Below are 10766 nucleotides of genomic sequence, written 5' to 3' on the forward strand. Positions count from 1 at the left end.
TACAAAAAAAAAAGGCTTGCACAGGATTGTGGGTAGGGCTCCCAACCACCATGTGGGGCTCTGGATTTGCAACTGATGATGTAAATCAGTTCTGAATGAAACAATGGCTTTGGAGGGTGGGCTGTATGGCATTATACCCAGTGAGGTCCTTGCCCTCCACAGACCCTGTCTTCCCCAGATTCCACCCCCAAAATTACAAGGAATTTCTCCAGCACCCAGGGGTGGAATTCTAGCAGGATTTCCTTTGCATATTAGGCCACACCCCGCGATGTAGCCAATCCTCCTAGAGCTTACAAGGCTCTTTTTTTGTAAGCTCTTGGAGGATTGGCTACATTGGGGGTGTGACCTAATATGCAAAGGAACTCCTGCTAGAATTCCACCCCTGCCGGCAACCATAATTGGGTAAGAAAAGTTGTCTGGGGATCAGCAACGTGTTTCCAGATCACCACACAACCATCCTTTACGTGCTGGCTGAAGGACAGGAGAAAGAAAGACCACTTCTGCTTCTAGTAAGCATTCAAAGGTTAGGCTGGCGAAAAGAATAGCATTAGCTGGACTGCGTTTGTACAAGAATGACTAATTTCAAGGTGGCTGATAGTTCTCAACTATATCTCCTTTTGCAGTTGATGGTTTTCCAGGGACCGGGAACTCCGATCCACTCCTCTACAAACCTGTCAACCCCCAACCTCCCATTCTGACCCCGAGCAAACCCAAGTTTGCAAACTCGGTTGAGCCACCCCTGTTTCATGCTCTCTGTCCAAAGAAACGCCAAATCCATAGAAAAGGGGGGACAAACGGGTCACTGGCAAATCAACCAAAGGGGGGGGGGGAAGAGGAAGTAAAGTAGTAAACACATATTGTCTTTAACCATTTGAAACAAAACTTACACCTCTTCATCTGTACAGTCACGTAAGACCTTCAGGAGGTCTTTCTCTATATTACAGACATAATAATTTACACCCAAGGGCTATGAAATTGTGTTTGAATGGTGCAGTGGAGATGCTGTGGGAGAAAATGGAAAACAGAAAACAGAAGCTGGGCTGCTGGGGGTTGGACTCGGTGAGTATTATGGGTTGGTGCCTCATTCCTCAAAGATGCCATTCCTTGACTGCTTAGACTCAGTCAACCGGGACTGGGAAATATATGGAGAGGTGGAACACAGAGATAAAGGAAAACAAATCAGATAGCAGCACTTAGGGGTAATCCCGCGTAACAAATTTGAAAACATTGTAAACCACAGTATACCACTACCCTGCCCAGCTCTGGTTTGTACGCCAAAGGGCTATTCTCCCTTCTAATTTTCCTTGCCTGTTGCTTCATTGTAGTTTTTTTTCCTGTCCTGCACGTGTTTTGTTTCCTCTAGCGGTCAATTCAATGTTATTTTATGTCTGGCGTATCTCCCTGCAAATTTAAACTGCAGGTTTTCATACCGGGGGTGCAACTGCGATGTAACATCAAATCGACCACTAGAGGGGGCAAAACACATAGGGAACACAGGCAGTGGATCCAACCATTTAATTACTCTGAGTAAAGAAGTTCTCCAAAGCGCACACACACAAAAATTGGAGGAAGGGAGGTATAAGGTTTGGAGCCCTTGTCATGTTTCCGTTAAGAACCCCCCAGGAAGAAAACTCTCCACCTCTAGTTGCTGTGCAAGATCAACGTTAAAAGAAGTAGCATATGCCACTGGAATACTGGCCTTGTGTATCCTGAGAGTACTGGAATGAGTGTGAGAGGTGGGGGTTAGAAGCAGAGGACAGAAAATGGAGCAGGGATAGGGAGAGTGCTCCATTTGGACTGGGCCCAAATCTGCTGTGCTGGAAAGCGGATCCCTTCCCTATTGCTGATTTGCCAGGCAATGAGTGGGAGGAGTGGGAGGCCTGGGGGCGGGGTGTGTGATGTCACTGACATCACTACATCACTTCCAGGTGCAAGCTGGAAGTGATAAAGGGTAGCTCTAAGAATTGCCAGAAACATTGTAGTTTTACTGTAGAGTTTCCAGACATTCCTAGAGGTACCTATTGTCACTTCCGGGTTGTACCCGGATGTGATGAACCAGCAATGAGGCTGGCAGTGATTTTATTTTTTCTTCCACTGTCACTCAGGCTGGAGGTGGGTCACAGAAGATACCAGCAACCCCAGTTACACCCTTTCCTTACCCAAAGAGCAAATGCCTTGCTAGAGGAGGAAGAAAAAGATTCCAGCAAACCGGATCTCCTCTCCCCCGCCCCCTCCCAATCTTTCCAGGACCGAAGACAGGAGGGCAGGAAAGGGGAGAAGAGGGCAGATCCCAACATACTCGCCCACACCCAACTTTGCCTAGGCAGCTGCCTGCAGCCGCGCAGGGGAGAGCACAGACGTTGAGAGTGGGGCACCAGCAGCTATTACCAGGGGTGGAATCCTAGCAGGAGCTCCTTTGCATATTAGGCCACACCTCCCTGATGTAGCCAATCCTCCAAGAGTTTACAAAAAAGCACCTTGTAAGCTCCAGGAGGATTGGCTACAGTAGGGGTGTGTGGCCTAATATGCAAAGGAGCTCCGGCGAGAATTCCACCCCCGGCTATTACAAATGTGTAAGGGGCACACTCCACTTATGCAAGGAGGAGGAGCATGTGTGAGGCATTTCATCGGGTGCAGACGTTGCTCCCCGGAGTCAACGGGCACATCCAACAAAAAGATATTCTAACAGCCCAGAGAGGGAGGCCCTGAGTGGCCTGTGCTGAGAAGACCTTCAGAAGACCTTTCCCACTGGTCTTTTGTCGCCTTCCCGTGCAGTTGTGATCCCGCCACTCCTTTCCGGCAACCCCGGCCCCTTCCGTTGCCGCCACCTTCGCCTCCCTGACAATGGCCCGGCTTACATAAATGGCAAAGTCACAATCACCACAACCATCTGAAACACAGAAAAAGGGGTGCAAGGAACGCGGGGGCCTCCCAGAAGTCTTAGCGATAGGAGGAAATGAGGGGATGGAGGAGGCGGCAAACGTGAGTCAGATTTGTACAGAAACTCTTCACAACGGAAGAAAAATGCTGTCCCGCAAGGAGGTCCACAACTCGCTCAGAGAGGCGACGCAACCATTCGCTCCCAGATGGCTCAGCTTGTATCAGTACTACGATTTTGTCTGTGGTTGTCTCTGCCGAGGTGAAGGCCTATAGGGAAACGGCTGAGAAGTGGCTCAAATACCCCAGCACGGCTAGGAGAAGCAAAAGTGGAACGGGTCGCCGGGAGGGAGCCGCGTTCCTGGGCTGTCCGTACAAGTGCAATTTGTCTTTGTTGGAATGGAGCATCTTGACGTCCTCGAAGGCGTAGTAGGCCGCAAGGGTGAAGTTGACATCCCCCGTGGTCAAGAGGTCAAAGACGCAGGATTTGAAGTACACGTCCTCCACGGGCAGCTTCTCTCGGCATTTGGCCGTAGCCGTGTCGTGAGTGAAGGCCCGCCCTTTAGGGCGAGGCTGGCTTTCGGGGGCCTGCACAGCGGAGCGGATGGCCTCAACATCTATTTGTTCATTGAGTGGACAGCCCCGCAGACAGAGGTAGAGGCCCTGGTTGTCTCTGTCCTCCACGGCGTTGACTACCTCCTCAGGCATCCGCACAGCAAAGGTGAGGTAGCGGCCAACCTGCCTCACCACGATGGTGGTTCCGATGTACTTGGCCTGGATCTCAACGTGTTGACCCGATACCTTCTCAGTGATCTTCAGGCTGTTGGCTCCGTGCTTGTCACCACCGTTCTGGGAGCCGTCAATGAATGCCGCTGGGAGCTCGTCCATCTCTGCCTGGTAGACTTTTTGGTCCACGCATTCATGGAAACTCTTGAAGATGATTGTGAGCTGCACAGACAACGGAGGGGGGAAAGTGTGAAAATGACAGCATAGCACTGAAGAGAGTTCTCAAATGCAGACGACAACCTACACCCACTAGGATTCCCATTTGAAGAAGAAGACCACCGCAGATTTATACCCTGCCCTTCTCTCTGAATCAGAGACTCAGAGCGGCTTACAATCTCCTTCTTCCCCCACAACAGGTACCTAGTGAGGAGTGTGGGGCTGAGAGAGCTCTCCCAGAAGCTGCCCATTCAAGGACAGCTCTGCGAGAGCTCTGGCTAACCCAAGGCCATTCCAGCAGCTGCAAGTGGAGGAGTGGGGAATCAAACCCAGTTCTCTCAGATAAGAGAGCTATGGCTAACCCAAGGCCATTCCAGCAGCTGCAAGTGGAGGAGTGGGGAATCAAACCCGGTTCTCCCAGATAAGAGTCCGCACACTTCACCACTACACCAAACCGGCTCTCATAATTTGTCCAATTCTGTTGGGAGATCTCCTGGTAATTGTGGTCCTTGCCCACCAATGCTCCCCTGGTTGTTGGGCATAAACTGGGGCAAACAGGAGGGGGCACAGTCATCCTGGGAAGAAAAATTATAAAGAAAAATAGAGGCTTATCCATTCACAGGAAGTTCTGACCATAGAGTTTCTGGTAATTCCTAGAGTTACCCTTGTCGCTTCCAGGTAGTTCGGACCATAGAGTTTCTGGTAATTCCTAGAACTACTCTTGTCGCTCTAGTAATCGCCAGGAACTCTATGGTCAGAACTTCCTAGAAGTGGACAAGGCCTTTCCCTTTTAATTTTCCCACTGGGATGCTCCCCCCACCGCCCCCCAACACTCCTGTCTGAACATATGAACATATGAAGCTGCCTTCTACTGAATCAGACCCTTGGTCCATCAAAGTCAGTCTTGTCTTCTCAGACTGGCAGCGGCTCTCCAGGGTCTCAAGCTGAGGTTTTTCACACCTATTTGCCTGGACCCTTTTTTGGAGATGCCGGGGATTGAACCTGGGACCTTCTGCTTCCCAAGCAGATGCTCTACCACTGAGCCACCGTCCCTCTGGCAACTCAACACTCCACTCACACTCTCTCCTGGTGTTAAAGCACCAAATAATTATTTCCTGATAACAAACGGAGGCGGTTGAATGTATGAAGCTATCTTATATGGAATCAGAGACCACCGATCCATCAAGGTCAGTATTGTCCAGAAGTACCTCTTTACAGTTTCAGCTGGAGACTTCTCATCTCACCTCCTAACTGATCCTTTTAGCTGGAGATTCCAGGGACTGGACCTGGGACCATTTAAATTGGAGGAGGGAGGCAGATCGGCTGTTTCTGCTTGATGGCAGAAGCGGCTCCACCTCCCCCCTCTTTAAAAGGGCAGAGACGGGGCCGCGGGTGGGGCGGCAAAAACCCCAGCGCTGCCCCTGGATGGTAGAGAACTGCCTGACTTTCATCTTGCAGGAGAGCTGACTTTCATCTTGCAGGAGAGGAATAAAGGCCATCAAGTTGCAACAGATTTACAGGGACCTCTCATGAGATTTGTCATTTGGTTTGCTTAAAAGTATTGCCTTCTTCATCATAGCAGCCCTGGGCTTTCTGGCGAGCCTCCCGTCCATGTGGAGCTCTCACAGCAAGTCGGAGATCTCACAGCACCTTTTTTGTAGCAGGAGCTCCTTTGCATATTAGGCCACACCTCCCTGATGTAGCCGATCCTCCTGGAGCTTACAGCAGGCCCTGTAAGAAGTGCCCTGTAAGCTCTTGGAGGACTGGCTATATGAGGGGTGTGTGGCCTAATATGCAAAGGAGCTCCTGCTATAAAAAAAAAGCCCTGCTCTTCCATGCAAAATAACACCATTTCAATCCGCTTCAGCTGCCTTTTGCAAGCAGATTTTTGCCATTCCACACAATAAAGACTGAAGCCTTTCCCAGATGTAGCCGCAGTCCAGGGGTGGCCAAACTATGGCTCGGAAGCCACATATGGTTCTTTCACACATGTTGTGTGGCTCTCAAAGCCCCCACTGCCCTGTTCGTTGGCTTGGAGAAGATATTTCTTTCTTTAAATCGCTTCTCCAAGCCAAGCTAGCTGGCAGCTTGGGGAATGCATTTAAAGTTAAAGTTGCTTTCTTTCCACCTCTTTGTCTCTCCTTCCTCCCCCATCTATTTTCCTTCCTTCTCTCCCTCCCTCCCTCCTCTCATACATCTGACATTCATGTCTTGTGACACTCAAGCGTCTAACGTTTATTCTACATGGCTCTTTCATTAAGCAAGGTTGGCCACGCCTGCCGTAGTCAGTCAGGAAGGTGTACTCGAGACCCAGGTTCGAATCCCCTACTCTGGAAGCTTGCTGGGTGACCTTGGGCCAGTCACATACACTCAACCTAGCCCACCTCACAGGGTTGTTTTGAGAATAAACATGAGGAGACCCATGTAAGCCGCTTTAGGTTCCCAATAGGGATTAAAGTGGGGTCTAAGTAAGGTAAATAAATGAATTTGGAAGAAAAGACGTGTCTCCTAATTGGCTACATGTGGACAGCTTCCTAAGGCGCTGGTCACCACCACAGAGCCAGTTTGGTGTGGTGGTTAAGTGTGCGGACTCTTATTTGGGAGAACCAGGTTTGATTCCCCACTCCTCCACTTGCAGCTGCTGGAATGGCCTTGGGTCAGCCATAGCTCTCTTATCTGGGAGAACCAGGTTTGATTCCTCACTCCTCCACTTGCAGCTGCTGGAATGGCCTTGGGTCAGCCAGAGCTCTCTTATCTGGGAGAACCGGGTTTGATTCCTCACTCCTCCACTTGCAGCTGCTGGAATGGCCTTGAGTCAGCCAGAGCTCTCTTATCTGGGAGAACCGGGTTTGATTCCCCACTCCTCCACTTGCAGCTGCTGGAATGGCCTTGGGTCAGCCAGAGCTCTCTTATCTGGGAGAACCGGGTTTGATTCCCCACTCCTCCACTTGCAGCTGCTGGAATGGCCTTGGGTCAGCCAGAGCTCTCTTATCTGGGAGAACCGGGTTTGATTCCCCACTCCTCCACTTGCAGCTGCTGGAATGGCCTTGGGTCAGCCAGAGTTCTCTTATCTGGGAGAACTGGGTTTGTTTCCCCACTTCTCCACTTGCAGCTGCTGGAATGGCCTTGGGTCAGCCATAGCTCTCTTATCTGGGAGAACCGGGTTTGATTCCCCACTCCTCCACTTGCAGCTGCTGGAATAGCCTTGGGTCAGCCAGAGCTCTCTTATCTGGGAGAACTGGGTTTGTTTCCCCACTTCTCCACTTGCAGCTGCTGGAATGGCCTTGGGTCAGCCTTAGCTCTCTTATCTGGGAGAACCGGGTTTGATTCCCCACTCCTCCACTTGCAGCTGCTGGAATGGCCTTGGGTCAGCCAGAGCTCTCTTATCTGGGAGAACTGGGTTTGATTCCCCACTCCTCCACTTGCAGCTGCTGGCATGGCCTTGGGTCAGGCATAGCTCTCTTATCTGGGAGAACCGGGTTTGATTCCCCACTCCTCCACTTGCACCTGCTGAAATGGCCTTGGGTCAGCCAGAGCTCTCATAGGAGTTGTCCTTGAAAGGGCAGCTGCTGTAAGAGCTCTCTTGGCCTGACCCACCTCACAGGGTGTCTGTTGTGGAGGGGGGGAAGATAAAGGAGACTGTGATTGTTCTGAGACTCTGAGATTCAGGTTATAGGGCAGGATATAAATCCAATATCATCACCAATATCACCATCAATCCTCATGTCCCTCACGTTTTTTACCTTGCTTGTGGCGGTTGCCGCGGATCCGGGCCAAACAGGGGTGTTGGTGACCTGTACGTTCAGGTAGGTATTGTCTATGAGAGGCCACGCCCCCTGAACTTTGCACGTCTGGAAAGTGTCCGAAAAAGTCCTCAGGTGGGGGTCCCCAAAGAGCCCGCAGTGGGTGTAGTTGGGAGGGGGGGAGTGTTTGTGGAAACTCTTCTCATAATAGCAGACCTCCGGGCTGTCCGAGCGCTCCTGGCTGTCTCCCCGGGGCGGGGGGCGGAGGCGGGGCGGGGCGGTGGGGCCCTCTTTGGAGCAGTTGTGTTGGACCATGAGGTCATCGATGCCGTGGACGGCGGAGTGGTAAGCCAAGTCCCCCCGGCACGTCCGGGCTGTGCGGTGGGTGCAGTGAGCGTAGGTGCGCAAAGCGGTACAGAATTCAGGGGCCTCCTCGGCGCCCAGGTGGTGAGGCCCCGAGGTGGCGGCCAAAAATTCAGAGTTGCACTTCATGATTTTGCACGGAGACATCCCTAAAAGAAGAGAACAGAAATACACGCATGAAGGCCATCTGTCCGAGAGAGGAGCAGAGGTGACTTATTATTTATTTCATTCGTTTGTACCTCGCCTTTATCCCCAAAATGGCTAATAATGTTCTCGTCTCCATTTTAATAGCGTGGCGAGGTAGATTAGACTAAGAGTTTGTGATAAGAACATAAGAGAAGCCAGGTTGGATCAGGCCAATGGCCCATCCAGTCCAACACTCTGTGTCACAGAAGAACATAAGAGAAACCATGTTGGATCAGGCCAGTGGCCCATCCAGTCCAACACTCTGTGTCACATAAGAACATAAGAGAAACCATGTTGGATCAGGACAGTGGCCCATCTAATCCAACACTCTGTGTCACATAAGAACACAAGAGAAGCCATGTTGGATCAGGCCAGTGGCCCCTCCAGTCCAACACTCTGGGTCACATAAGAACATAAGAGAAGCCATGTTGGATCAGGCCAGTGGCCCATCCAGTCAACACTCTGTGTCACATAAGAACATAAGAGAAGCCATGTTGGATCAGGCCAGTGGCCCATCCAGTCCAACACTCTGTGTCACATAAGAACATAAGAGAAGGCCTGTTGGATCAGGCCAATGGCCCATCCAGTCCAACACTCTGTGTCACATAAGAACATAAGAGAAGCCATGTTGGATCAGGCCAATGGCCCATCCAGTCCAACACTCTGTGTCACATAAGAACATAAGAGAAGCCATGTTGGATCAGGCCAGTGGCCCATCCAGTCCAACACTCTGTGTCACATAAGAACATAAGAGAAGCCACGTTGGATCAGGCCAGTGGCCCATCCAGTCCAACACTCTGTGTCACACAGAGGCCAAAAAACTCAGGTGCCTTCAGGAGGTGGGGCCGGAACACCAGAAGCCCTCCCACTGTTTCCCCTCCCAAGCACCAACAATACAGAGCATCCCTTGCCCCAAACAGAGAGTTCCAACATGCTGTGGCTAATAGCCACTGATGGAGCTCTGCTCCAGATGTTTATCCAATCCCCTCTTGAAGCTGGCTATGCCTGTAGCTGCCGCCATCTCTGCCAATTCCATGTGTTAATCATCCACTGGGTGAAGAAAGACTTCCTTTAATCCGTTCTAATCTGGCTGCTCAACAATTTCATGGAGTGCCCACAAATTCTTGTATTGTGAGAAAGGTAAAAAGTACTACTTTTTCTACCTTCTCTATCCTATGCATTATCTTGTAAACCTCTATCATGTCACCCCTCCGTCGACGTTTCTCCAAGCTAAAGAGCCCTAAGCGTTTCAACCTTTCTTCATAGGGAAAGTGTTCCAGCCCTTTAATCATTCTAGTTGCCCTTTTCTGGACTTTCTCCAATGCTATAATATCCTTTTTGAGGTGCGGCGACCAGAACTGCACACAGTACTCCAAATGAGACCGCACCATCGATTTATACAGGGGCATTACGATACTGGCTGATTTGTTCTCAATTCCCTTCCTAATAATTCCCAGCATGGCGTTGGCCTTTTTTATTGCAGTAGCGCACACGGGATTACCCTGCCTTTATCCCCAAAGTGGCTGAAATGGTTCACTTCTCCATTTTAACAGCGCGGTGAGGTAGGCTAGACCGAGAGTCTGTGATGGGCCCAGTGAGCTCCCACAGCGCAACTGGAGGTTCAGACTTGGGTCTCACAGATGCTAATCCAGTAGCACCTTCACGACTAACTAAAAGATACACACTCATGTCTCTGAGGAAGCACACGAGACAGTGCACACCTCGAATAAAACTTGGTTGGTCTTCAAGGTGCCACAGACCTCTAGGGGGAGACATTTTCCTGAAGATGCGAAAGAGCTCAGCCTTTGGAAAAGCCACCCTCCTTTGCCGCTTCACACATGTCTCCAAATGAGGCCAAATTTCCAACACCAGGTGTCACATATAAATTGTGACGGGACCCATAGGCACACGTGGGGCGGCTTACAGGTCCATGTGTGATTGAGAGAGACCCAGGGCTTTTGTTGCAGCAGGAATTCCTTTGCATATAGGCCACACACCCCTGATGTAGGCCAATCCTCCTGGGGCTTATTGTGCCTGTAAGGAATTCTAGCAGGACCTCCTTTGCATATTAGGCCACCCCCCCCCCCCGATGCAACCAATCCTCCTGGAGCTTACACGGCTCTTATTCCAGGGCCTACCGTAAGCTCCAGGAGGATTGGCTACATCAGGGGTGTGTGGCCTAATATGCAAAGGAGTTCCTTGCTACAAGAAAAGCCCTGGAGAGACCAGCTCAAAACCCACCTTTTCTGCATCCAGCTCGTGAGCACATAAGATGGTAGAAGGGGCACAAATGGATCGCCAGCATTTTTTTGTTTTAAGTGCTGGAAGGAGAAGGTGTAACACATGGGGAGGAAAGATTGATTCTCTCCCCTCCCCTAACTTCAAACATCCTAGGGAATTGCTTTTTGATCCACCTGGGGGGAAATGTACGGCTACCTGTATGTCTCCTTGTGGGAGACAGGTGAAACTTAAGAAAACAATGTGTGTTCAGGGTAGGGCGGGAGGGGAAGAATTTCCTTTGTTCACACTGCAGGATTGCCAACTCCAGGCTGGAAAATTCCTGGAGATTCAGAGGTGGAGCCTAAGGATGTGTGTTTTGGAAAGATGTCTCAATAGGGTACAATCAGGTCCTTTTTTGGGGTAGAAAATGCCCAG

At 50.6% G+C, this 10766-nt stretch overlaps 1 protein-coding gene across 2 annotated transcripts in view; it reads right to left on the reverse strand.

The window, feature by feature from the left end:
- Positions 1-2996: 2996 nt before the first annotated feature.
- RGMA (repulsive guidance molecule BMP co-receptor a) overlaps positions 2997-10766 on the reverse strand; it is an 80287-nt gene continuing 72517 nt past the window's right edge. The window contains exons 3-4 of one of the 2 annotated variants that reach the window (XM_060260152.1): positions 7563-8074; positions 2997-3825 (exon numbers count right to left, since the gene is read on the reverse strand). In XM_060260152.1, the coding sequence (XP_060116135.1) occupies positions 3148-3825; positions 7563-8074 (1190 nt within the window). In that variant the 3' untranslated portion in view covers positions 2997-3147. The remainder of the gene's footprint in view (positions 3826-7562; positions 8075-10766) is intronic. The other variant, XM_060260154.1, reaches the window with a different exon arrangement.

The sequence above is a fragment of the Heteronotia binoei genome, chromosome 19, assembly GCF_032191835.1.
Source record: "Heteronotia binoei isolate CCM8104 ecotype False Entrance Well chromosome 19, APGP_CSIRO_Hbin_v1, whole genome shotgun sequence".
Taxonomy (NCBI): Eukaryota; Metazoa; Chordata; class Lepidosauria; order Squamata; family Gekkonidae; genus Heteronotia; species Heteronotia binoei.